The sequence below is a fragment of the Ammospiza nelsoni genome, chromosome 1 (genome assembly GCF_027579445.1).
Source record: "Ammospiza nelsoni isolate bAmmNel1 chromosome 1, bAmmNel1.pri, whole genome shotgun sequence".
Lineage (NCBI taxonomy): Eukaryota > Metazoa > Chordata > Aves > Passeriformes > Passerellidae > Ammospiza > Ammospiza nelsoni.
The window spans coordinates 40,484,480-40,511,958 of record NC_080633.1 but is presented as its reverse complement, the minus strand read 5'-3'; the positions used below and the strand labels follow the sequence as shown (position 1 = coordinate 40,511,958).

The following is a 27,479-nucleotide window of genomic DNA, read 5'->3' as shown; positions in this document are numbered from 1 at the left end:
TGTTTTAAAGAGAGAAAGCAAGTTCTAGAAATGTGTGCTTTCTGCAGGAGAAATTACTCTCAGTCTATGCTGCAGGGTTTATTTTTCAAATCTCACAGGAAAAGTATATTGATTCTGGGACTGTCTTATTCCATGAGAACCTCTTCATTTAAAAGGACACCGTAGATTGCTTGTTAATTCACTGGCTGAAACTTAAGTAAGCAGAGGCTAATGTCTTTTTACTGCTTTAATTAACAACGATTACTTGTCTAGAGATAAGGTATTTCTAGTCAAAAGCCATCTCCTTCAACTTCAGATCAGCTGAGAATAGTTCAAATTAGTTTTAGGGTAGGGTCAAAGACCAGAACTTTAGGGGTTTGAGGTTTTTTAACTGAGCAGATCAGCACATATCTGCTGTATCTGCAGGCGAATACACATCCAAGTGCAAAGGGGGAGGCTGGGATTTCCATCTGCATGGAAGTGGATTGTTTGGGGGCTTAAAACAAATGAGTTAATGAGGTGGCACTGAAGCACACATCTGTCCTCTCTGGGAGATCTGAAGTCCAGCACATGGTCCACCAGCAGCTCTACTCAGAGGGGACTGTCTGGGCCAATCAAACCTTCAGTGGGCAGCACCACTGGGGGAGGACTCATTTGAAACAAAAAAAAACCTCAAAGTGTAAATCCTCCCTCTGATTGGAATTTTTTTTGTTGTTGTGAGCAGAAGCCAGCTCCCAAGGCACCCCTCCATCCCCAGGACACAGTGAGTGAAAAGTGCCCAATGGCATTGCACTGCAGCCTGCACTGGCTGAGGGCCTCCCATCAGGAAAGGCAGCCTTGCTTGTCATCAGGGCAGCTGAGCTGCACACGGCCAGGGATGGTTTAGATGGATGAAGACTGCATAGCTCCAGGCTTCAGCTGTATCAGCAAGCTCTCATGCTGCCTGAACTTCCGTAAAAACGAAATCCTGTGGCTCTGTCTGTGACTCTCCTTGCTTCACAGGGAAAGGAAACGGGAACCTTGGCTTCCCAAGATACTACACAGCCTTCACACCCTGCTCTGGTGTTGATCTCAAGGCTCAGGCTCCACAAATCTTTGCACCTTCTGCAACAGACGTTTCTGGAAATATTCTTTCAAGAGGTGATCTTGAACGCAAGGCAAAGTTCCTACTGAACTGTAGAGCTATGAACCAAGCAGAGCAGGGACAAGGACCATGACTCTTCTACCCTCTGCTTGTGCTGATTCTGATTTATTGGCTTGCAAAGAGTCCAAAGGGATGGCTGAGATCTTGCCCTGCTTTTTTGTAAGGATTTAGGTCCAGAGCTTTGAAAGTCATGAGACACCCAGCTTCTGTCAGCTTAGGACTTGCATAAAATAGTTTTTGAAGTTTGGTGCTGGATGACTTTGTAGACTTACATGCTTTGTTATTTATTCTGCTGTCCCCCCCGTTCTCCTTAGTAGCCCTGCTCATGGTGTGTTTGCTGCCTCATGGGTCAGGAAAGAGGCTCTGCTATGATTACAGCCCCCTTGTGTTGCCAAGACAGGGCTTGCAGGACCACAGGCCCCTTTCTGAGTCTTGCAGAGGTGAGAGGGGTGCACAGGTGGGTATTGGTAAACTAAGGTCTTTAATGGACCATCCAGAATTTCAGCTGGCCAGCCACTAGTCTCTAAAGTAGTCCTTGTTTAAGGCAGGAAAAAAAAAATTCTGTTTCATTCACCCCTGATGAAAGGATGAGTAGTTCACTCTCAGCTGTTGAGTCCAGCAAACACAACCACATGAGAGCACAGATTCTGAATTTTTCAATGCAGCATCTTTATCATGACCATTGTGAATTGTCTGAGCCCATCATCCTGAAACCCATCCCTCAGTGTGGCTGTGCTTTGTCTGGGTATGTGTGGCCCCAAGGAGCCAGTCTGGGAGTCAAGCATCTAAGGACCTCATAATAATTTGTAGACATTTCTTTTTACACTGGAAAAGCTAGAGAAAATGGCACCCCAGAAGTTTCATGGCCTTTTGTCCACCTCTACTTAGAAAAACATCTACAAACTGTTTGCCTTCTTTCCTCCCAGTCGTATTAGACAAAGCCACAGACAAGTAACGACGAGCAAAAGGGGCAGGGTACACTTATGTGGCCACTTCTTCCCCTCATCACAAGCTCAGTCTGTGGAGCAATCTCAGATTGAATTTACTTCCTGAATGCAAACCCTCGGGGTTGTGCTGAGGATGCTGGAGGTGCAGTGACCCGTTTTCTTGTACAGATCCGAGTTTGTGGACAGAGGGACATTCAACATATTCCTACGGCAAAAGGAGAAGAGCCCTTTTTCCATCTCTAGTTTCAAATTTGGCTTGACCATTGTGTGATGAAAGCCGGGCCCTGGGCAGGGAAGCGAATACTCTAACAAGTGGCTTGTTAGTGAGGAATGTCCTGCGGTAAGAACGGAGCAGCCTTGTCACTTCTCAGCCAATCCTCCGAGGACAATAAGGAAGGAGGACAAAATGAGTGCAGCCCTCCTGGGCCTCCCCTTAAGAGTTTAAAAGCAAAATATTGATTTTGAGTTACCCTGCTTCAACTCAGCTTCACTCTCCTGATATTTTTATTCCCTTGTAGGTTTCTGACTCCATTCGTTTTTTAAACAAATCACTGGTGAAATTGTGGTGTGTCCATGTAACATTCCTGCACCTAAAAATATGGTCAATTGACACCTTGAAGGTTTCCAGGCAACTCTAACCATTTGTGACATCTTTAGCTGCATCTCCAGTATGTTCAAAACAGATGAAGTGAATGAATTGATTTTAGCTGCATAAAACCCTTGACAAAAATCTCTTTGTGGCCATCCAGTTAGTCTCTTGATGATTTGTAGAGTATTTGCTTATGCCATGAACTTGATCCTTCCCACCACTCTGCTTGTTTTTCAGCTAGCTCTGCCGTGGGTTCCCTGCTCCTGAATGCACTGCAGCTCTACCCCAGAGCTGGGGTAAGAGCCAGTCAAACAATGCTGGACCTACAGCCCGCTATGTCATCAACTGAGCACTGGATATGCCAAATGTACCAGATGAACTGCATGCAATGGTGGCAACCTTGTTAGGTGATTTAAATTGTTGTCAGACCCAAACTGCCTAATAAAATCAGCAGATTTGTGTAACTTGATTCAAAATCCCAGCAAAGCCAAAATGATTTTTCAACTTGCTTAAGGAGATAGTGGATAGAACAACACAGCAAAAATCTTTTCCTTTGTCCCCAGAAAAAAAAAATTAACATTTGCATGTGATGAAACATGCAGTTGGCCAGGAATAAATTAACTGCAGAATCTCAGCTCCTTTAATCAAATAATTTGACATTTATGTGTGTGGTCAAAAGGAAATTCTTTTGAAGACATATGGTCTTTTCATTGTATGCTATTTTGGATCAAGTTCCATTGTATTAACAAACATACAGATAAATCGTTGATGGGCTTAATTGTTTTGGGTTTTTAAAGGTGCCTCCAACCCTGGGGATTCAGGCTTCTCCAAGTACAATGCACGGTAACCACCCATGATAAGTAACAACACACAATAATTGCGGTACTTAACATTTATTGTCTCAGATCCCCCTGACAAAAATGAAGAACATCAGAGGCAGGAACTGGAAACACTGTTGGATGGGCCGGAATGCTGATAATAACACATCTTTCAAGAAGTGTAAGATATTACTGATTAACTACAGAAAGACTTATCTGAGTTCAAGAAAGCCAGCAATTACTTCTTTTGGCAGTAAGAGTGTGCAGTGAAGTGTGAGCAGGACACCGAGGTCTGGCTTTGGCAAAGCACTGAGTACCTGCAGTAGAATTGTACCCTTACCTGGTGCCTTTGGCTGGTTAAACTGGTAATCACCTCTGAGTGCCTCTAAGCTCCCTTCTCTGCAACACAAGCTGTAGGATTTGTTAGTCAGTCCTGCATAAAGCATGGTCTTTCTGCTTGAGCAAGAGCATTTTCTAAAGTTAAACATCAGATCTGGAGGAAGAGTGACAAAGTGCCTGGTAAGATGATCTTCTAATGTTAAAATAAGTTTTTTTTTTAATAATCAACAAAGCTGCTTCTGTAAAATATGTTTAATCAGAGGAGTTGAGGTGATGCAACTGTGCTGGTCTCTGCCATCAACAGGAAGATGTCCTGTTTCCTTCTGCTCATCCCTTCTCTTCTCCACCTGCCCAGTCTGCTCCTCAGACCCTGCTGTGACTCCACTCAGCAAAATGTTAACACACAGTAAATCATGATTTTCGTGTGAATGGCCACAGGAAAATCATATTGAGGATTCTTCATCAGCTGAGTGAATTGAAGGGCCACACGAACAACCGGGAGTTCAGTGTGGGAAGGAGTCTTTGAGACAAAAACAGGCAAATGGAGAAGTGGAGTGTAAGAGGAATGGGGTCACCACTTGAGGCAGAAATTCATCAACTGCAGCTCTTTTGGGGCTTCATTTTTGGGGAAAAAAGGCTACTTGCATAATGTACAAAAACATGCTCAACTTATATGTTCTAGAGGTAGTGATACCACTATGAAAAGGCTACATCCTCTCCCACTGTCCATGATATCCATAGTCCTGTTTCCCGATTGAATGAAAGTAAGCAAGACTTGGGCTCTGTGCACTGCATGTGTGCAGCTGTTGGCTCAGACCCAGCATGGGTGAAAGCTGCTGGAGTCTTTGCTGTGCCCACAGTGACACTGCACTGTTCTGCACTGTGCCTGTCCCATGGCATATGGGGACATGAGGGCTTTGTGACACTGGTGCATGACCACCTGGTGAGCTGAAGGAGCATTTCCAGATGCACTGGGAGTGAGAGGAACACCAGCCATCCATGATTCATTCTGCATTGAAGAGATGAGACTGGATTCCCACTGGCCTGATGGCACCAGCTCAGGCTGGGGAGGACCTGGCACCAGTTCCAGTCACATAAAAACTTTACTTGAGAGCACGAAATGACACTGCAGCATGCAAAGTGAAATGTGTGTGGCTGCTGCAGGTGGGGATGGAGAAAGGGAGAGTCCTTGAAAGCCCATAGGTTTATCTTTCTGCCTGGCCCATCACCCACAGCTTCCCCTCTGGCCCAAGGGCTGCAGCATCCTGCCCCAGGTTTCTGGCTGCTCTCTGGTGCGTGTGTGGCTTCACGTGGAGCCCTTCTGAATTCCACTTGTTGGGAGCCACCACACCAGCCAGCAGCATGCTGAAAAGCATCATCTGAGATGTCCTGGCCTTTGCAGCATAAGCTTGTTTTAAAAAGCTGTGATCATGTCAGCAAACAGCCCATCACTTCCCCCCAGCCTCCTGCTGAAACTGTGGCGCACCCCATGCTGACCCCCGGCACTAGCAGCAGCATTCCTCCAGCTGCTCACATCCATGCTTCAGGACAGTCCCAGGAAGTCCAGCTCTCCCCTTACCCGTTTGTGGGCAGAGTGGGGATCCACAGCAGCTGAAGTCAAGTGAAGCATCTCAGCTTAATACTGCTTGTTGGGTTTGGGAATAGGCATTGGAGTCTGGACCAGGCAGGATGGGAGTGGGGAGTGCTGGGATTTCCTTTCAAGCTGTGCCAATTGACTTCTGAGGCTTTTCCTCCCCTGAGCCAGCCAAAACAAGCTGAGGCAAATCTGCTGAGCTATTGCTGCTTCCTGCCTCTTGTGCTGGCACCAGGGAGGAGAGGGACGGGGCATCCAGAGCCCAGGGAATGCTTCCTCCCTGTTTCTCCACATGGAGAATACTCTTCACACACCCATGAGAGCAAGGAGGAAGCTGAGGAGCAGCTGTTTCTGTTCATTGGTGGGTTTCTGGCAGAGCATGTTCGGGAATTGAAAAGCAAAGTTTCCTCTCTGAATCCTGCCCTGCTGTGAGGGAAGGATGAGCTGGGGGAAGCTGCAAGCAAAAGTGCGACAGAGAGAGAGGTGGGAGCTGCCCACTGATGCTTTTGGTTTTGAGGACTTTAACACCTTTCTACAGCTGAGTGGAGCATGTGCAGGCAAATCATAAGCACTCACTCAGGCTCAGCCCATCTGCCAGGGGGAAGGGGGCAGGTAGAGGTGCTGGCTCTCTCAATAAGGGTGTCAAGCAGGGCAGTGCAGCCTGGCTCTGGTGATGCTCTGCTCTGCCCCAATTACTGATGCAATGGGTGTCTTGGGAAGTTTCTTCTTGGGGATTTGGGTTTCCCAGCAGCTGAAGGAGCATTTATCCCCATCCCTTTATACTCATCCCTTTATACCCACACGTGCCCTCCTGCCTCACAGAGGAGATTTGAGTGAGGAGTGAGTGGAGCAGCTGCCATGGTCCCCCATGGGGCAGGGTGCCCCAGAGGTAGGGGTTGATGCTGCTGGCAGTGCCCAGGTGCATAGGGGACTGAGGGAAAAAAAGGTAGAGGTAGTAGGTCATGCCTATGGTAAAAATAAAGGCTTAGCAGTGTTGCAGAAAAACATTTATCAGCTAATGTGTCCTGCCTTCAAAGACACCAATGTCTCCTCAGGCTGTGAAGGCTAAACATGAAAAAAAAACTTGACAAAGTAATTTCAGAGTTGGCTCTGGTTTTCCTAGCTGGGCATGAGGACTGGTCAGCAACCCAACCCATTGCTCTTCAAACATGGTAGTTACTCACAAGCATTTATATAAAGAGAAAAATGTTATTCCAAGACTCCTATTAAAATATACAGAAATCCAGATGGGAGAAGTGTTAATTTGAATTTACACATGTGATATCACAGCCTGTAGGGGTTAAGGAGAAGGTAGGAAAATAAAATTGTACTTTTTTTTCTTCTAAATAAATTACATGACCAAGAGTTTGGGGGTTTTTAATGCTGTATTTCAACTGCCATCACTATTCCCAAAAACATATTTAACTATAAAAGATTGTTTAGTAAGATTTGTCTCTATTTCAGTGTAAAGAAGGACAAATTATTTTGTAGCCAAGACAGGTAAGGTAGCCAAGCTCAACCTATAAATATTTCTACACCTGTCCACTAGAATGTAGCATAATCAATTTCTAACATTAGGCATTTTCAATTCCAGAGCATCAGCACTGGGGGCTGAGCCCCTCTCATATGGCTGGTGCAACAAGAGCCAGAGTAAGAGCAGGAAAGGACAGAGATGAGGTGCTCAGGTTATTCAGAACTGCTAGTGGCCTTTGGCCAGGCTGTGCTTTCAGAAGACGTCAAAGGTGAGCTGCTCCCAGTCCAGGCACCATCTGCTCTGCTTTTTCCTCCAGCAGAAGTTTAAAGTGTTGAGACCAGAAAAAGCTTCTTGTATACCCTGGAGTACCTCAGTGCTGGCTACAGGAAACCCAGCTGGATATGGATAAGCCAGCTCCCTGGATGTGATGCGCTGAGAGGCTGCTGGGGCAGTGCATGGGTACCAGCAGCTGTGGGATGACATTAGGGCCTCTCTCAGCATGCAGCCACCCTGGTCACCCCCAGCGGAACACACAGACAGTTCAGCTCACAGGACAGCAAGACACAGATTCAGAGTGCTCCTGGGAAGGTGGGAAGTAGGTTTGAGCCTGGGCACTGGGACAGACCTGTGCTGGTGCAAGACCAGGAGAGTCAATAGTAAGGATGCTTGCACCACAGACTTGCCCATACTGAAAAAGCAGAAGTAGGAAAGGTGAAGCTGGAGTGCTGGGGATAGAACCTGCTGGAGTGCTGGGGATAGAACCTGCTGAGGCCGCAGGGGAGAAGGGTTTGGGATGGGGCTGTGTGGAAAAACACAGTAGCTAAACTGAGCGGAGATGTTTCAACCCCAGTAAATCTCAGACATGTTCATGTGAGTTGCAGCCAGGGAGAGTTCTTCTCATTGCTATTGAGAAATATGATGGAGGGAACCTTGTAATTTTTTTTTTTTCATTTACTCACTGGTTTGTTTTCCTGTGAATGATAGTAACAGTTCAGCCTGAAAAGTTGATGTAATTGTGAAACTTTTTTCAGCTGTCACCGTTCAAATGCCCCTGCATGTATGCTTTAGAGCAGATTGCCTTAGCAGGACTGTGGCTACACCTTTTATATAATATTTTTGTTTAACTACATTTTTGTAGTGGTATTATGCTAAGCAATTTTTAGTGTTTCTTTTTACATACATCATTTCCACTTCTTGTTTTTTATAACTGCTTGCAACTTCTATTAAGTCAGAATTTCCAAAATCAGCAAGCTGTGGCAAATCAAGTATTCAATCAGGATTTAATAGACATCACTGTGGTCCTCTTTCCTTTGGAGGCTGTTCACCTGTGCCTTTCAGGGATTCACTACAGCAGAGCTGAGCACATCTTCTAATTCACAGACCTTTGAATATTTTCTATGGAAAATGCAACATATTCTTTAAAAAATAGTATATGTTTCTGAAACTCTTGCAGTTTTACTGAATATATGGCTGAACATACTTTTCTCAGTCAGCTTTTGGGGGTGCTTTAGATGTATCTGTTGAAAACTATTGATGCTTAGTGCGATAGGCTCTGCAGTAGGTTAAAGAGTTTCACACAGACCTGTGACTAGCTGAATAAATAGACTGAGGCAAATTTCATCTGAGTAGCACTGTATAGACTCTGCACCTTTGCAGAGAAATAAGAAGTCTCTGGCAGACTCATAGTTATTTGGAAGGAGAGGTTGGATAATGGGGAGCAAATTCAAAGTCAAGTTTGGCAAAGCCTTTGCTCAGGTAATGGGCACAAAATGCAGCTACAGAAGTTTGCAAGGCTGTGGTTTCAGCATGCTTTAGTGGTCATAGGGGTTCCTGGGGTCACCTAGCCCCTCTGCAATGGGTTTTGGCTCCTGCAGCATAGCATATGACTCCTAGCACAAGCACATGGGGATGGGGATATGAGCATGAATTTTAAGCACTAATTTAGGTTTCTGGCTGACAAGGAGATCCCACCAATGGCATGACCAGACTACCTGACCAGGCCATAGCTGAGAATAGGAGTGATGAAAAGGGCGTGCCCCAAAGCAAAATCCTGTGAACCTGCAGCAGCCTGAGCTGTTTTATGCTAACCAAGCATAGTAAATCATCGTTCTAGCTCTTAGCCATATCAGATACCACTGGATTACACTTTGGTGAGAGAGACAGAAAGTGCAACTAGGTGTGATCTGCCACTGCCTATTACTATTCTGGACTGGCAAATTTTTGACTCTGGGTTTTATGCAAGTGAATATAGAGGAAGGCAGGCAGTGGAGAGCTGTTTCAGAGAGGTGTAATTGCCTCTGTCCTGGGTGTTTGAGATCAAATCTGGGGAGAAAAACCAGTGCTGACTGATTTAACTCTCTAGTTGCTGCTCTGCTTGGAGCTAGAAGGCCTGACAGTGTTACTGCTCCAGCCCCTGCTGTAAATACTGCTGTGCTGTGGCCAGACTACCTGCCAGACAGCCAGAGTCAAGGGTGCAACATTTGCAAGCAAATTATCATTTATCTTCATATGCCTTAAGATGCTATAGTGGGTCAGGATCTGCAAGCCCACCAGACCATGGTTCCACAAATCTGTTTTGAAGGTTCTTAGTACTAAATCAGAAGCACTGTGGGCCTCAGGGCGTTGGTCAGTAAACTCTTGCCTGGGCTCTGATTTCTTCAAAACATGGCAACAGGTTGACTCTGCACCAGCAGCCTTTGCCCTGAGCTGGGTGCTGCCCCCTCACCTGCAGAGGGCTAAACCTCTAATGGGTGTGTGGACTAATTTGACAGAAATGTGGCCACGTGCCTGAGCCTAAACTGGGCCAGAGGAGTACCATGGGTTCTTGGGCAGTGCACAGATGCAGCCCTGCTAAGCACAGAGCCCTGGCCCTGGGTGCTGAAGGCAGGCAACCAGCAACAACCTGGCTAACCTGCCCCTGCTCATCTGCGAGGGAAGGTTCAACAGGATGCCTGCAAAACCAATGGAAGAAATTCCTACCCTACAGGTTTTTTTTGGTTTTGTTCCTGGAATGCTGCTTGTTGTCTTCATTGTGCTGATGCAGCTGTTGGTAAGATTGCACTGATCACCAAATGAAAAAATCAAGGTTAAAATCACACTCTTGTGGGAGGTGGTAATTATTAAGTACAACTACCCTCAAAGTTTGATTTGCAGCACAGCCTTCCAAATGTTCATACAGATTGAGGGGCAGAGACCTGAGCCACAGGATTAGGCAGGCAGCCACCAGGGAACTAGAGACTTCATGGTCTGCTCCTGTCAATAAAGCAAATACCTGGTAGAACTTCAACCAGAGTCTTCTCACTGCTTCTTGCAATAGTTATTCTCTCCCTGGCACACTGCACTTGGACTGTGGGCCTTTCATATGATGCAGGATCAGGTTATTGTACATACTTCATACTCTTCATCTGATCTACATGTACCACTTTGACTCCTTCCCCCCCATGGGAAGGAGTCAAAGTGGTACATGTAGATCAGATGAAGAATATGAAGTATGTACAATATTTTGTTGCCTTGCAGATTGCATTCTCTCTAACAACAGATTTCTTGCATGCAAATCAAGAAGTTGAGAGGAAGATAAGGTGATGAATATGCTAAGCATGGAAAAGCACTATCATGTTGTGGTTATGTTTGCACACATTTAAAACAGAAAACAATCAAATATGAATATCACAGAATCAACCCCAGCAATTCTGCATTGCAACAGGGGAACAAAAATACACTGTTGTAGAATTTAAAGTTCTACTGAAAATAGTGATTTTGGCTTAAAATCCTTATTGAGAACAAATGGTTATGTTCTGTAAATTGTTTATGAGAATAACATATTTGTTCTATTTCAAGTACTTCTGCCCTGCTGCAGGTTAGATTCCTTCTTTAGGATGCTGAAGAAGGCATTGTGTTATCTGGTCAGGTGAGAGGACACAGGGAGGTGGAAATTTTAAAATAAAACTGCAGGAATGGTTAGAAAAATGTTGTTTAGTGATTCTGACAAGTCAGTAATAGCAGCATATTCAAAGTCACAGGGGTTTAACCCTTTTGTCAGCACAGGGTTTTCACATCTCTCAGTGCCCATCTCTGAAAAACAAATATGGGAATCTGTCTCTTTCCTTATTCATCACTGTGCCCCTGGATTACAGTTCAGCTGGAATATTCCCCCAGATTTGATGGAACTGGTGGTGGTTTATCTCAGTATGTCCCCCTATAAAAAGTGGATAGCAATAACTGGAGGGTTGACTGCTGCCATGCCCTCACTCTGTTTCCTGCTTCACTGAAACATGTGAGCAAGAGGGAGTGGGGCTCATCTGCAAAGCAACCTCGGTGTGACGCTCTGAGCATCCCACTTGGGCCACCCTCCTGGGGTAGGCTAAGGGAGAGTCAGGCTGGTAACCAGGGAGAGAGGCAGCAGCCTGCTGAGCCCAGGCAGCTGAGGGCATGAGTGCAGGCAGCCAGGGACCTGGGCTGAGGAAAGCTGCTGGGCCATGAGGAGTTAGGTTAAGGCTGAGGGCTGCTTCTGTTCATCTTGGAGCCTGAACTCTCCCACAGAGCCATTGTGGAAACCATTACTTCTACCTTGCTTGCTTGCGGTAGCCTTGGATGTCACTGCTTTTTCTCCCACCTTTGCCTTAAACTGCCTTCTTCTCAGCCTTCCAGAATTTCTGAAGGAAAAGAAAAAGGGGGCTGTTAAAATGCAGCTTCCATTTTGATCTTTCTTTGGTATAGAAGTGGTTCTCTTCTACAACACCATGTGCCTCACCAGTAAACCCAATTCTTCATTGTCACATTATTCATATGTGTTTTGTATCTTTTTTTAGAAATATTTTCTCATTCATTGAAATTGCTTCCTGCAATCATTAAATCACCAAAATGAAATTAATTAAAATGAAACCTACAAAATGTAGCAGCCTGGCCCTCACTTCAAGTAGTCTCTCAAAGAGAGGTGTGCAAAACAGAGATTATTGCTTTCTCTTTTCTGTTTAATATTTTCCTCAACAAATGCCTAATCATTTACTTCCACAAAGCTGACTGTCTTCTTGCATTTGGCAACCAATTTAATTGGGTTTTTTCCTAGCACATCAAAACTGATAGCAAAACTTGACTTCTGCAGGAGTTTTTGTCTCAGTAGGAACTTAAAGGATTTTGGCTACCCTGTGCTGAAATCTATCTATCTACCCTGAGCCTGTAGATATTTGTGTGTGTGTATTTGTGTCTGCATGTACATTGTACACACATATATATGTATGTGTGTACAAAAATATCTGTGAAAATGCATAATTTCTTGGCTCTCATCCTAACCTTTGTGCAACTGGGTGCTGGGATCTGGATATTCAGTGTGCTTAGCAGCACTTTTTAATGAAGAGGTGGTTTCTCCCTTGGAGCTGTCATTCTCTGCCACATCACAGACTCTTTCAGACAGAAAAATAATTGGCCACTTTCTCCGGAATCGGGGAGCCCCAGGGACCGGCGGAGTGCTCAGCGAACCGGGACAGCGGCTCACACTGGTGCCCACTGGTGTCCCCCAGCGGGTGCTGCTGCTGCTCCCCACGTGGGTCCTGCCCTCCCTACAGGCACCACCCACCCCACAGCTCCTCACTGAGGTCTCCTCGATGGTGAAACGTGACAGGCAAGACCCAAAACTTCAGGAGGAGAAAGGTGAAACAAAATGGACAATTACTTCCAGAGCTGTTCTGCTACCAGATAGAAACACAGGCTTGCATCGCTCTGTTTTTGTTTGTTTGTTTGTTTTTTCCTGAAACTTGTGTAATGGCTGCCTGATGGGATGGTTTTCCACTTTTGCAGCAGGATTTTTTTCAAATGTGGATTTTTAAAGAACATTTATTCTACTCAGGGTCTGCCAATATCCACCTTTCATCAAATAGTCCCCAGAGTTAGCATTCAGAGACAGGCAATGCACTAAAAATCCACCCCTTTAGAACCTCCTACCTACTACACTCCATGTAGAGAAGTGTTGAAATAAATGGTGAAGGCTTGCATACTGAGAGCACTTGCCTGGCAGGAGCACGCCAGGATCCCAATCCAGCCAATGGCTCAAACGCAAACACAACTCAGCTTAACCTGCTCGCCAAAGTTCCTCTGGGTCCGGCTCTGCCGCTTGCTAATCGCTGCTCGCTGTCCGGACCGCTGCTGGTACCACAGCACAGACCCTGTGGGTCCCGCTCCTCTTTCCGAGGGGGGGTGACCGGAGGAGGAGATCCCGTGCTCGGCTCAGCTGTGGCCTCCATCTGCCCCGCGGGTAAACAGCCCCTGCTCCCGTGGCTTCCTGGGCCGAAGGAAAAGCGTGTCCTTAGCTTTGTTGTGATACCTCCCGGCCGACTGCTTATCTCTGACTCATTCTCACGTGTCATTTAGGAGAAGAGGCTGGGAAGAGATCCGGAGGAGCAGCAGAGGCAGGCATTCCTCTCAGGAACCAAGGACATCCATCCTGCAGGTAGCAGGAACGCGGCCTTAGGAAGACATCTGCAGGATAGAAGGATACGGCCCCTGTTTTCCATCACCATACCGAGGTTCTGCGTTTTACTTGCCCTGTTATTCCCCAGCTGTCAAACCCCACGCCTTAGGCTATATACAAGAGAAACTGTAAGGTGGGATTTTAGCCCGAGTAGAGCTGAATAACGTATAAAATAGGCAGAAATGTTGCCATGATAATGTTTATCAAGGCCTTACCACCATGAGGACATCAAGGTCTGGCTGCTCAGACCAAGTTCCTTGCTACTTTCTAATGGGCCGTCCCTTAAGAGCGCCGTGTTTTAATTTAAATCCTTTTCCTATTTGTTACATCATTTTCTACCCTTCAATCCATACCCATGAGCAACAGGAGAGCCAGTAACTGCCCGAGATGTGAATAGCGGGAAAAGGAAAAAATGGTAAAAATAAACAAACAAACCCCAGAAAAACAGACAATGAAAAAGCAATAAGAAAAGAAGATGCATTTGTGATATGTTTTAACGGTCTTCTGTGACATTTGCTCATTTGTCTGTACTCATCTGTAAAATTCAAATTCTTCTAGCTAAAAGTTTCCTTCACTAATGTGTTAGGAATCAACACAGTCATCAGTGATAGAAAACACGGTGCTTATACTTCACACTGAACTTATTTGGAGAAAAGTGGTGCAAGGATCACTCACTTCCCATTGTCCTTGTGTCACCGAAAAGTAAATTGTGATGGTTTGTGGGGAGGGGGGGGGGGGTTGCTGGGCTCGGGGGTGAAGATGTAGGTCACATCTTTTTTGTTTCTTCATAATGGAAGATAATTCCTTCTGCTGTGTATATTCTAAATCTCAGCTGCTAAACAAACAAAAGCGAGGAGGGCAATTCCGCAGGACTGGTACCAATGGCAGGAACCCTCCTGCCCGGAGTCAGGAGATATCCCACCGGGGTGTCCACAGCCGTTTCCTTCTTAGCTAATGTTTTTTCTGGTGGAAGTTGTTTTGATGGCTTTTTTTTTTTTTCCTTTTTTTTTTTTTTTTCGGGCCATTTAAACAGAGCAGGGAGGGGAAGGGGGGGGTCACCCCGCCCGGCGACCCCCCGGGCTCGGCGCTCCCGCGGGCGCAGGCTCCGCAGGTGCGGACACCTTTGAAACCGCCGCTCCTGCCAACGGGATTCCCAGCTGAAATTCACGTGGCAAAGAAAGTGCCCATTTGCTTCAATTATTTTCTAACGACTCCGCTCGCTTGTGCCTTTGGTCTTGCCGGTACCCAGATGGGTAATTTTGGAGCTATTTGCGTGCATGCCCTTGTTTTGAAGGCGCTGAGGTCTGTGAGCGCAGGTACTTACAAACGCTTAGTGGTAATTAACAACTGAAAGGGGAGCCCTAAGCACCCCGGCCCGGGATCACTGCGGCACCCGATTTCAAAGCGCCCGGCGTTAATCCGGCCGGATCGCCCGCCGGATCTCGCGCTAAGCGATGGGGATGAGGATGGAGATGGGGATGCCATGTCCGCCTGCCCACCAGGGCTCACTCGCGGGGCCGCAGCGGCTTCTGCCGGGATTCCCCGCGGCAGCTGCGGGGGGCGACGTGTGCCCAGGCGTTCCGCAGGTCGGAAGATTTGGCAGCGATATTTGGAAACTGGTTAAAAGAGCGGGGACAGAGGCGGAGGCCAGCATGTCCCCTCGTCCCCCTCCTCCACCACGCCCCAGCCTGAAACTGCCTGCGGGGCAGCGTGTGAGGAGCTGGCCTTGGGCGGAGCTGCCGGCCGGGACAGCTCCCCGCCACCCACGGCCCGTCCCGCCCCGTCCCGGCGGCTGCCGCGGGCCCTCGCACCGGGGAGCGCCCGGGGACAGCGGGGCTGGAGCTGCCCCGCAGGCCCCGCCACGGACCCCCGCCCGCTTGCGGGGGCGCCTTCGGAGTACGGTCCCCCGGCGGTCCCTCCTCCGCTGGGCTCCCCTCCCGCCCCGGTTATCCCGGGAAAAGGTGCGGAGCGGCTGGAAGGGAAGATGCCGGCTCCATCCCGCCCCCGGTAGCAGTGGGATGCTGATGGGAACCGGGGCGGGCAGCTAGCAAGCCTGAGCCCTCCCTGGGAGGGGAACCCTACAGCTATCTTCTCACCTTCCCAGAGAGTACATATGTCGTCCCCGTTCTGCTTTCTGCTTATCTTTATAGCGGATTCGCCCGTCACGGCGGTTATTTAATATGTGGTTCCCTGCTAGGCCTTGCTATTTGATTGCTGTCACAAATAATACCAGGTGAAATTCCTCATTGTTTCTGCAATTACACTGTAGCCCACTGCTATTCGCTTTTTCAGCCCCTAGAGTTAATTGTTTTCCCACTGTACGCCTCATACCAAATGCACAGAGAGCAAACAAAACCCCAAACCTTCCAAAACTCATATTTCTCAGCTATTATGTTACCAGCAGGAAATATTTCATAGCTCTGACATCATAAGCCCTGAGCAGCATGAAGTTTATCAGAGCCTTCACATGATGAAATTGTACTTTTTAAAGTGAGAAAATAAAAAAGCAAAACATCTTTCTACTGGATTTGAGCTGCTAATTTTAATTACTGTGATTGCTGAATCCAGGCTTTTTAATAGTCATTTCTCATACAACACAGGAGAAGCAAGCCAAAATTAGCTCTTTAAAACTGTCTGTAACAGATCTGTAAATACAAATAGGATCAAACTGCCCAGATCTGTGGCTGTCACACCCATGACATGGATCTTATTATGTTCTCACGTCTCTATTGTGTGACTGTCAGGATGGTTATGGGCACAAATCTATATGTGATTAGACAATGTTGCTTTAAAACCAGGGAAAAGGTGCTAGGCATCCCTCACTAAATTTACTGAAGGGTGAAAAAGCAAGCATTTACAAAGAGCTGTTTGGAGATCCCTATGCATAAATAATCATAGAATCGTTTAGGTTGGAAAAGACCTCTCTCTAAAATAATGTAGTCCAGCTGCCAGCACTGCCAAGTCCATCACTAAACTGTGTTCCCAGCTGCCACACCTATAAGTTGTTTCAGCCCCTCCAGGGGTGAGGACTCAACCACCTCCCTAGGCAGCCTGTTCCAATGCTTGACAACCCTTCCAGAGAAGAAATTATTCCTAACATCCAAACTAAACATCCTCTGGCACAACTTGAGACCATTTCCTCTCATCCTATTGCTTGTTACCTGAGAGAAAAACCTGACCCCCACCTTGATACAATCTCCTTTCAGGCAGCTGTAGAGAACAGAATGGTTCCCTTTGAGCCTCTTTTTCTCCAGGTTAATGACCCCAGCTACCTCATCTGCTCTGGATAAATTTTGCTCCAGACCCTTCACCAGCTCTGTTGCCCTCCTCTGGACTGGCTCCAGCACCTCAATGTCTTTTCTGCTGTGAGGGCCCCAAAACTGAACTCAGGATTTGAGATGTGCCACACCAGTGCTGAGCACAGGGTGACAATCACTGTCCTGGTCCTGCTGGCCACGCTATTGCTGATACAGGCCAGGATGTCATTGGCCACCTGGGCACGTGCTGGCTCATGTCCAGCCAGCTCCAGGTCCTTTTCCACTGGGCTGCTTTCCTTCTCTCCAGCTGCTCTTCCCCAAGCCTGCAGTGTCCAGTGGTGTTCTCATCACCCAGCTGCAGGACCTGACACTTCACCTTGTTGAACCTCATACAGTTTGCCTTGGACCACCGATCCAGCCTGTCCAGATCCCTCTACAGAGCCTTCATGCCCTCCAGCAGATCAACACTCCTGCCCAACTTGGTGTCATCCATGAACTGGCTGAGTGTGCACTCATCCCCTCATCCAGATCATCAATACAGGTGTTAAACAGGACTGGGCCCAACACTGATGCCTGGGTAACATCACTTGTGACCAGCTGCCAGCTGCATGTAACTCAGACCACCACCACTCTCTGGGTCTGGCCATCCAGATGTTTTTTCACCCAACAGAGTGTCCACCTGCCCAAGCCATGAGCCACATCAAAAATATTAAATGCTGGTCATGGCTATGGTTGTGTTTGTGATCCTAATTTCAGGCTCTTTCTTTCACTAAGTTTCTACAATTCCATTTGGAGCAAGGAAAGTCATCTGGAAGCTAATGACAATTTAATACTTTTCCCATCTCCCTTACTATACATTTCCCACATATTGGTTAAAGTAACAAAGGCATTCACCTTAGAAAGACCTACACTTTCTTGAACGCTTTCTTTTTCCTTCTTTAGCCAATAGGATATCCTAGGCCCAAGAAGAGAAAGTTGGTGTATGGTCTTACCAAGCAAAATTAGCCACTGCAAAAAATTCACTTCAAGCATTGAATATGTTTTCCCTTGTCTGTTCATATTTTACCGATTAGGATCAGACTTTAAATATTTTTTACTAACCATTGCATTTCCATTTAATTTAAAATTACAACTAAAGATTTTTAGGTGCTATTTTATTTGAAGGGGGAGAAAGGAAGTGACTAATGAAGTTGCTTTGAATACCACTTTATTTTCAAATCCTGAATTGCTTCTTCCAGGTCCTGTTTCATTGACTTCTGTCTGCCCTTTCTGCTTTGTATACCTGGGGTGGAAAGGGCTGTTCTGGGGAAAGGGCTATTCTATACTCTCTGATTTTTATAAATTAGCCCTGCCTTTATTATGGGGTTTATGTCCACATATGGCCATTTTTAAAAATATGTATGTCTGTATGCTGCCTTTTTAAAGAAAGTGGCAGCTAAATTGAATCATTACCAAAGGATAAAATTGCTGTTAATGTGACACCTTTCCTGGTCAATATTAAAGATAAGAGTTATTTGGCTTTGTAGGACTATTGATCTCCACTATTTAAAGTCCATATACATGTGTTTCAACAAGACTTGACTCTACTTTTCAACCCTTTTGGGTTCAAGTTATCTCAGCCTCGTAGTAGATTTTAAACAACACTTTTTTCTTCAGGACTGTGTATGTCTGCACACTGAAAATCCCACTTGGCATAAATAAAATGGCTTGATGGTTTTTGCAGCTATAGCAGGACTTGTTTTCATGAGAAAATAAGGAGCATTTTCAGTTAATTCAGTCTCCTAACGTTCCCATGAAAGAGACGGACATTGACTGCATGTGACAGAAGAACGTCCCTGGGCACTGAAAGGGTGTAGCTGGCTTCCTCATAAAAACAGCCCCTGAAGTTCAGCAACAAGCTGAAATGCCAAGCCTTGCACAGCCATAGTAATACCTCCTTGATTTTATTCTGAGTGCTGTAAGGACTCAGTGGCTGTGAAAAGAAAGGTGTAAAGAATTTTAAAAGGAAGCACTAATATTTTTCTGGCCCTATCTGAAAAATCCCAGCTTTAGTGATTTTTAAAATGCCATTGAAACGTGGTGCAAGAGTGGAAGTGAATAGTGTCTTCCTTCATTTGCCCAGTGTGATACTCTGTGTGTAAGTTGAAGAGGGGGAAAAAAACTCAACAGAATGAATTACTGGAAAAGTAGAAAGAAAATCTGCAAAATCTCCGCACAAGCTGGACATAAAGGTGAAAGTATTAAAGCCGTTTGGGAACCAGATGCTAGCAAATTGAAGAGGATATCCAGAAACTTACAGCTACTTTTAAACCAAAATCAAACAAAGAAAAAATTACCTCACTTAAACTAAGCAGATGTAGCATTCAGAAAATACCTGTGAATCCTGCCATGGTGGCAGCAGAACATCAGGAAAAGAATACAGCAATGGAATAGTGTGACACGTCATTCTAATAAGCAGCCTTTTTAAAGTGTCCATATAGATCCAATGGAGTATGTATATGTATCCAGATCCATATTTATAAGGATAAAGGTCATATATGGCTATAAATGGTGATATGTGGATTTCCATATGTACATACACACATATGTAAGTGTGTAACAGCCTGATAGATCCCATTGTTCCCAATTTCTCCTCTTAGGCCCTCCTGAGCAGGGTGCTCAGGTTGTACAGTTTCAGTCACAAGAGTCCGAGCAATTTGTTGAAGCAGAGGCTGTTTTTCAATACTCTGATGAAAAAGGAAAGGTCTCAATCTCAGCCCCAAAGCAAAATATTAAATATTTCAGTCCAGTGTGCCACTGCTGTAACTTGGGCTGCAGGAAAAAAAAAAAAAAAGCTATTCTTTTGGAGAAGAACAGCTTTTTTAGAGCCAGAGATGCTCCTTACTTGAATAAACCCCGTGAATATATTTGAATAAAGCCCAACGAAACAAGATAATCTGTAACCCTTCAAAGACCTACGTCTTCTTTCAAAAACTTTTTTGTTGTTGTTGTTGGGTTTTGTGTGTGGTTTAGAGGTTATTCTGGTAGATTTACAAATCTAACATGCTCCTTTCTGCTTCACCAGACTGATATTTCTGCAGTGTTATTTTTAAGATAACAGCTAAGGGCTGCGGGACCCATTCAGAAGTCTCCAGTCCCACAGGACTGAAACATCCCGCAAGTTCTTGCGGCGAAGTTCCTGGGCAGAGCCCGTAGGGCTCCGGGGCAGGGAGAAAGGACGGAGACGGCTTGTAGGGCGCTGGGGGGCATTCGCCCGGTTGCCCCCTTGGTTCCCAGGGACGGTAGATTGGCAGCGATAGGAATGACAAATACTGGGTACCAAGAATTTGGTAACGTGACTGTTCATTTAATTTGCGGGACTCTGGAGGGGGTGAATTACAGCTCTTTCCTCAGCGTGCAGAGTGAATGAAGAAGCCCCCGCGTTACCGGGGTTCCTTCTCGCTGAAGGTCTCCGGGCAGTTTGGTTCGACGGGACTCCCGGGGCCGCAGCCCCGACCCCAGCCTCCCCCGCCACCGCCGCCAGAGCCTCGGCTCGGCGGGAGATGCGGAATAGGAGGCAGGGATGGAAGCCAGGCTGCTGTTCTCCCGAGATGAGCTGAAAATAACCCCAAGTTTGAGAAGGATTCATCAATCCTTTGTTCGTTAGGGAGAGCTTCATCCCGGGCATATTTCGAACCAAAACGGAAGGGTCTCCCTTTCCCGGGACAGCCACAGGTTTTATGCCCTCCTCTCGGTGCAATCCGCAAGAAACCTAAGCAACATCGAAAGCTTTACTACCTTGCCCAGATGAACGCGAGACCACCTGAGTTTTGGGGGGAAAACCCGCAATAGCTTTGAACTACGCGGCACCCGAAGGAATGTTTGAAATAATGTGACTCTTTCAGTGTATAAGACCGCAAAATGAACTCCCTTAAAACCTACATAGTGGTTTTCTAAAATCTCCTTCCGTCCCTGCCCTGGCCGGGGAGAGGCAGAGCCCGAGGGAGCGGGCTGCCGGAGCCAGCCCCGCCGGGAGGAGCCGCTCCGGGCTCGCCGGCCGCGCCAAGGGGCGCAGCGGCTCGGCCTCGGCAGCGCCCGGCAGGACGCTCCTCGCCTTGCTTTGCTTTCAAAGCAGGGCAGCTCGGCCGAGCTCTGCTCCGCTTCGCACCCCGCGGCTCCAGCGCCTGCTCCGCTTCGTGCCGGAGCGTCGGACTTTTCCGACACATGGTTGTCTTTTTCGGTCGAACGAGATCCGCGCAAAAACTGAGGCAAACATTATCTCGGAGAGAACGTGTGGTTAGGGCTGGGGCTGGTATTTCATTGCCGGCTGTGTGGCCGCAGCCCGAGGTGGGCACAGCAGAGGCCGCTTCCCCCGTCTCACCGGGGATGGGGGATGAGTCCTGCCCGTCCCCGGCGGGCACCACCAGGAGTGCCCCGCCACCCGCACCTGCCGGTGCCCGGCTTGCGCAGGACGCGCATCCCGGCGGGGCTCCGGCAGCGCCCGGCCACGGCTTCTCGGCGGCCCCGGTCAGCTCTTCCCCATTTATCTCGGCTGCCCGATGCGGCGCGGCCCGGCGGGAGCGGGGGGCTAGCGGGCCGAGGCGGCGCGGAGGGCGGCAGAGCTGGGCTGCTCCAGCCCGGCCAGATCCTTCTGTCAGGCAACGAAATCCTGGCCGCTCAGCGGGTCTGGTTCAAAATTCAGCCGTGAGGTGGAGGCAGGTGTTTGCAGCGCTCCCTGCGAGATGGCCGGTGGCGAGCAGAGGGCGAGGGGCTGCGGATTTGTAGCTGCAAATCATTCACGGCGGCTCTGCCCGCTCCACAAAATCACACGGGCATCTACCCCTTCCCAAGGGCTGTTCCCTACCCTTCTGAGGCTAAAGGTTCGGGGATTTGCACTGAGAGAAAGCGCTAAACAGATCTGGCACCCGCCTCAATTAAAAATCTGCCTTCCCGGTGGGAGATGCTGAAGGGGAACGCGGCTTGTGAGAAACCGACTGCAGAGTTCCTGAAAACTGGAATTGCGAACCGAACCCGCCACTTCCCACAGATAAGGTGAAACGTGTTAACCTCATGATAAGGATGCTGCTCGGGGAGCGGAGCGGGAGGAAGGAGGCTCTTGGACGCAGCAGAGACACAAGCCGAATCGTCTGAGCGGCGAGGCGGCCGGCGGGGAGGTTGCGGGAGGCCGGCGTCCCCCGCCCCGTCTCAGCGGCCCGGTTGATCGCCGCCCTCCCCACCTGGCGGGTGCCGGTTTTCCCACCCAAACCTTTCCATTTCGTCCCCACCTCTCGTTCAGCGCGGCGGATTCTTCCTTACGCGCCCGAGCGGTAGGACGGTGCCACCTCAGCAAAAGGTCTTTTTTTTTTTTTTTTTTTTTTTTTTAATTATTTTGGAAGAGGGGCAGCCGGGCCCTCCACTGCAGCCACCGTGGGGTGATGCAGAGCTCCCCTCAGTCCGAGCGACGTGGGCGCAGGGAGCGGGCAAGAGCCCCTCGGGAAGCCGGCTGCGGGAAGGGGGAGGGGGCATGGAAGGGGACGGGGCGCGCACCAAAGTCACAGGTGACTTGTTCCAATTAGTAGCTGTCTAATTAAATTAGTGTCACGCGGCCCAGCCAATGGGCCGGCGGGGGTGGAGGGCGACGCGAGGCAGCCCGGCGCAAGCCCCTCCCCGGCAGCCCGAGCAGTGTGGTATAAATTGCCTCGGCCGAGCCGTGCCGGAGCGTAGCACGGTGCAGCCACAGGTCGGGGTCGGCACAGGATAGAGTGGGAGCTCGAACGCACCGCCCATCGAGGATGCAGCTGGGTGAGCCGCTGCTGACGGCGGCGGGGGCACTGCCGGGCGCCCCCTTCTACCCGCTGGAGGGCGGCGGACGCACCGGAGCCGCTGGAGCAGGAGGTGGGACAGGCGCTGCTGGAGGCTCCCGCGGGCCGCCCGGTTCGGGATCGCCACCTCGCCTCGACCTGGACAAGATGCCCAAGAAGTTTGGAGCGGCCCCCGCCATCCTGAGCGAGACGGAGGCCGTCGAGCCGCCCTTCGCCGCTCCCAAGCCGGACGGTCGCAAGGCCACCCCATGCGGGGACGAGGAGCTGCCCCCGGCCGCCGCCGCCCGCTACTCCATGGACAGCCTGAGCCCCGAGCGCTACTACCTGCAGTCCCCCGGGCCGCCCGCCGCCGACCTGGGGGGGCCCTGCTCCCTGTTCCCGTACCCGCCCGCGGCGCAGCACGGCGCCGTCTACCAGCAGCCCGGCGGGCCGCGCTACCCCTACGGCTCCGTGCTGTCCCCGGGCGGCTTCGCGGGCGCCGTGTGCCCGCCCGGCGGCCGGACGCAGTTCGGAGGCGGCGGCGGGTACCAGTACGGGCAGGCGACGGGCGGCGGACCTCTCTACGGCCCTTACCCGCCCGCGTCGGGCTCCTGCGGCGGGCTCGGGGCTCTGGGGGTGCCAGCCGCCGGCCCGGGGATGCGAGCGCAGGTCTTCCTCTGCAACCGGCCCCTCTGGCTCAAGTTCCACCGGCATCAGACGGAGATGATCATCACCAAGCAGGGCCGGTAAGTGGGCGCGGGGGATGGTGGAAACGGAGGGAAGTGGTGTGGTGGTTGGGAATGGGGGGGGGAGGTGGCACCCCCGGGCACACTTCGCGTCGGGCGGCTCTTGCCCGCTCCCCCGGGTGCGGGGTGCATGCTCTGTCCGTCGGTGGTGCCCCGGGATGTGTTCCCGGAGAAACTATTCCCCAGTTTCCCCACACACGGCGGTCCGGAGATAAGGTGGGGGTCGGCTGGGGCTCGCCGCTTCCTTAGTCTCTTTGGTGCTGGGACGGACGGGGCACTCCACGGCCGCCTACGGCATCCGCCGGAGCCCGCGCCCCCTCCCCCCGCCCGCCTCACCATGCCTTGTGGTTTTCCTCCTTTCCCCAGGAGAATGTTTCCCTTCCTGAGCTTCAACATCACCGGTCTCAACCCCACGGCCCACTACAACGTCTTCGTGGAGGTGGTGTTGGCAGACCCCAACCACTGGCGTTTCCAGGGGGGCAAGTGGGTGACCTGCGGCAAAGCCGACAACAACATGCAAGGTAGATGCAAGTTCCGGGGGTCTCCTCGCCCCCTTTCGCCGCGGGTCGGTTTCTCGGGAAGGGTTCCCAGTTTGCCCACCCCCCCCCCCCCCCCCAGGGTCTTTCCCACACCCGGCATCCTGCTGAGGGTCGAGCTCCTCGCTTAAGATCGTCTTGCGGCTCTTTCTGCGCAGCGCTGTTGGTGTGCGGGGCTGTGTGGGGGTGGCCATCGGGGCCGAGGGGCTGCGCGGGCGGGGAACAAAGCCCCACGCCCGGGCCGCCTCTCACTGCCTTGTCCTCCCCAGGCAACAAGGTCTACGTGCACCCCGAGTCGCCCAACACCGGGGCGCACTGGATGAGGCAGGAGATTTCCTTCGGAAAGCTGAAGCTAACGAACAATAAAGGTGCTAACAACAACAACGCACAGGTAAGGAGGGAGAGGAAGGCCTGGGGGGCTCTTGGTGGCTCAGCGGGGTTTTGGGGCTTTTACAACATTTCATCGAGCCGCTACATCACTGTGCTTGTGACTAGTTCCCTTCTTGAACTGGGTCATAGAGCTTGTTTTCTTTGTTTTGCCGTATGAATAGTTGAAAATGTTCGATTGCGATGTGCGAATCACTTTTGTTTTAGTTATTATATTGATCCCTTGGAGTTGGTCAAAAAGTGGGAGGATAGCTGATAGCTCTCAGTATAGCAGGGCTGCAAGCTGTGACTCAGCTCCTGATAACAGTTAAAACTGCTCCGTTTCTAAACCAAGAGATTACAATTTACAGGGAAAAAATGTCATGCTGCAAAATAAGTCTCTTAATGTTAGATGCTGTTTGTCTAACGATGTTGTCTCTTTCATGGTTTCTTTTAGATGATAGTACTTCAGTCCCTACACAAGTACCAGCCCCGACTTCACATTGTGGAAGTGACCGAAGATGGTGTTGAAGATCTGAATGATTCCTCAAAGACTCAAACGTTTATTTTTCCTGAAACGCAGTTCATAGCAGTTACAGCATATCAAAACACTGATGTAAGTATCGATGTATAAAATTGCAATTAAGAACAAAATTGACTTGTGGGTTCAGCATCTCATGTTAATATATTCTGCTTTCACTTTTAGATTACACAGCTCAAAATTGACCATAATCCTTTTGCAAAAGGCTTCAGAGACAACTATGACTCGTAAGTATACCTCTATTCTCATTTGCAGATGTGTCAGTCTAGGAGGCATGATTCTGGCCTGAAATGTCTGTGGAAGGGTTTTTCTTTAGACTTTAATTCAGTTATTCAGTGTTAGCAGTGCTTCTACTGGTGATTTTGCTTATGTTAAAATGTCTGAATAGTGTATTGTCTAGATGATCTGTCTTTCTGCTGGCTTCTGAATTTTGGTAGGAAACCTGTGTTGGCAGAACCCAGCTGGCCTGCAGTTTTTACTGGCAGCAGTATGTTGGGTGTCTCCACAGAACAGACAGGGTCTTTAAATTGTCAGCAGAATTCTTGCAATAATTTTCTACCTTCACTTGCGCTATTGCTTGTATCAGTAGCAGAAAATTTACAGTGGCCTAGGAAAAGCACCTGCTAAATCAGATTATCACCATACAATTAAATGTAGTTATGATTCTAATTAAAAAATACCTAGTTTGTGTTTGTTTTTGTGTTGTGTTACTGTCATAGTGGAATTGTAAAGAAAAACACTCAGTGTTCCTCTTTTATGTTGTAGCATGTACACAGCTTCCGAAAATGACAGATTAACTCCATCTCCCACGGATTCTCCTAGATCCCACCAGATCGTCCCTGGTGCCCGATACAGCGTGCAGCCATTCTTCCAGGAACAGTTTGTCAACAACCTGCCCCCAGCCAGGTTTTACAACGGTGAGAGGACTGTCCCTCAGAGCAATGGCCTGCTGTCCCCGCAGCAGAACGAGGAGGTGGCCAGCTCTCCCCAGCGCTGGTTCGTGACGCCCGTGCAGCAGCCCAGTGCCAACAAACTGGACATGAACTCCTACGAGACAGAGTATTCTCACAGCACCTTGCTCCCCTATGGCATCAAATCCCTCCCGCTGCAGACGTCCCACGCTCTGGGATACTACCCCGACCCGGCGTTCCCGTCCATGGCAGGCTGGGGGAGCAGGGGCTCTTACCAGCGGAAAATGACGACAGGACTAACTTGGCCCTCCAGAACGAGTCCCCCGGGATTCACTGAAGACCAGCTTTCCAAGGACAAGGTGAAAGAAGAAATTGGCTCGTCATGGATAGAGACTCCACCCTCTATAAAGTCTCTAGATTCAAATGATTCTGGGGTGTACACAGGCGCTTGTAAGAGAAGGCGGCTTTCCCCTAGCACTTCCAGCAACGAAAATTCCCCAACAATGAAATGTGAGGACATTAATGCTGAGGACTATAGCAAAGACACTTCAAAAGGCATGGGCTACTATGCCTTCTATGCTAGTTCTTAGAGCATCTTTTTTATTCCAATTGGCTGTTTTGGTTTTTTGGTGTTTTTTTTATTTTTTTTTTCAGGGTGGCCTTGGGTTTTTTTTGCATTACAATTGCCAAAAAGACTCTTGCCTTCCACCTTGAGTTGTTGTGTGCAATTCTAAAGAAGGTGCCAAAGCTTTTTGACTGTTGCAGGTAACAAAGAAGGGAAAGAGCAAACCATAGGAGATTTCTTCCCCTTCTTTTAGAAGGAACCATATGCAGAAGCTGTAAGGAGTATACTCTAGTGTTTAAATATGTGGCATATTTATTGGAGACACTAAAGTATACAGTCTGGGTTTGCTCAGAAGCCTGATTAAATCTATGCACTCCTGAGCAAGGAAAGAGGGGGTGGGATCCCAAATTTCATTTCCTTCCCTGCTTAATAAAAGGGAACTGGGTTGCAGGGAAATGCACAAATGCTATGTTCTGCTTTAGACCGAGCTGTTTTTCAACCCATCTACAACACAGTTGGCTGAGTTGGATATTGCTCAGCTACAGCTTTTTCTTTTGGCAGAAATGCCAAAATAAGGCCTGCTTGCCAGGCAGGATTTTGACTTGAAGGTTTTGTTGCCAACGGGATTACAATGACAAATCTGACTTTTCTTAGCTTAGAACTTGCATTAAAAACCCTGCCTCCATCCCAAAAGCCTAACCTTTATTAAGGTGGCCAAAAACCAAGTGTACAATTTGGTGTTTTGTCTAGGTACACTGTAGAATATTGTGGAATAATGTATAAATAGTTGACCTATAGCTGTTCAGCTGGAAGGACATCCGGTGGTGTATTGAAGTTCAAAATGCATTTTTTGATTAATCAAACTTAGCTTATGACACATTGCAAAAGGAGATTTCTATTTATGTGTATGTCAAGTGACTTTTACAGCTGCCCTGTATGAAACTGGAAGTGATGTAACTTTACCCATTCTTGCCTATACTTTCAGCCATTTTAAACTGCCCCAGAGCAACTGGCCCACAAAGTTTTTCCCCTTCCAATAAAGTTGTTTCTGTTTTTTCTATGTAGATAGTAATAATTTTTAATAAATGTGGTGGTGCCAGGCATAACACGATATGGCTCTGCCTCATCTTTGCCTCTGCTGGGTGTCCAGCAGAGGGGGAGGAGGGGGGAGGAGGGAGCGCGATCCGAGGGGAGAGGGGCCTTTATATCTAACCATCCCTTGAAGTACTGACGCTTTATCTGTTGTACTCGCTGTGTGGGTTTTTTTTTTTTTCCTTTAATTTTTTTTAAGTCTCTTTGCTTTGCATTTTCGTGTGCATCTTCTGCACAAGCTGGGAGTCCCCGGCTCGCTCCAAAATACGACGGCCTCCTGTCCCCTTCCACCCCCTCTTCGGACAGCGAATTGTGAACGCAGCCCGCCTCCTCCCGCC

At 48.6% G+C, this 27,479-nt stretch overlaps 1 protein-coding gene across 1 annotated transcript; it reads left to right on the top strand.

The window, feature by feature from the left end:
* Positions 1-22,375: 22,375 nt before the first annotated feature.
* EOMES (eomesodermin) lies at positions 22,376-26,223 on the top strand. Its single transcript, XM_059483678.1, has 6 exons — positions 22,376-23,130; positions 23,497-23,651; positions 23,936-24,057; positions 24,490-24,648; positions 24,739-24,800; positions 25,339-26,223. Exons 1-6 carry the CDS (start codon positions 22,376-22,378, stop codon positions 26,072-26,074), a joined length of 1,989 nt encoding a protein of 662 aa, XP_059339661.1. The 3' UTR covers positions 26,075-26,223.
* The last annotated feature ends 1,256 nt before the right edge of the window (positions 26,224-27,479 follow it).

Coding starts and splice junctions, on each gene's coding strand:
- EOMES (XM_059483678.1), top strand. CDS start 22,376: ATGCAGCTGGGTGAGCCGCTGCTGACGGCGGCGGGGGCACTGCCGGGC. Junction 24,058..24,489: donor CTAACAACAACAACGCACAG/GTAAGGAGGGAG, acceptor GGTTTCTTTTAG/ATGATAGTACTTCAGTCCCT. Junction 24,801..25,338: donor TTCAGAGACAACTATGACTC/GTAAGTATACCT, acceptor TTTATGTTGTAG/CATGTACACAGCTTCCGAAA.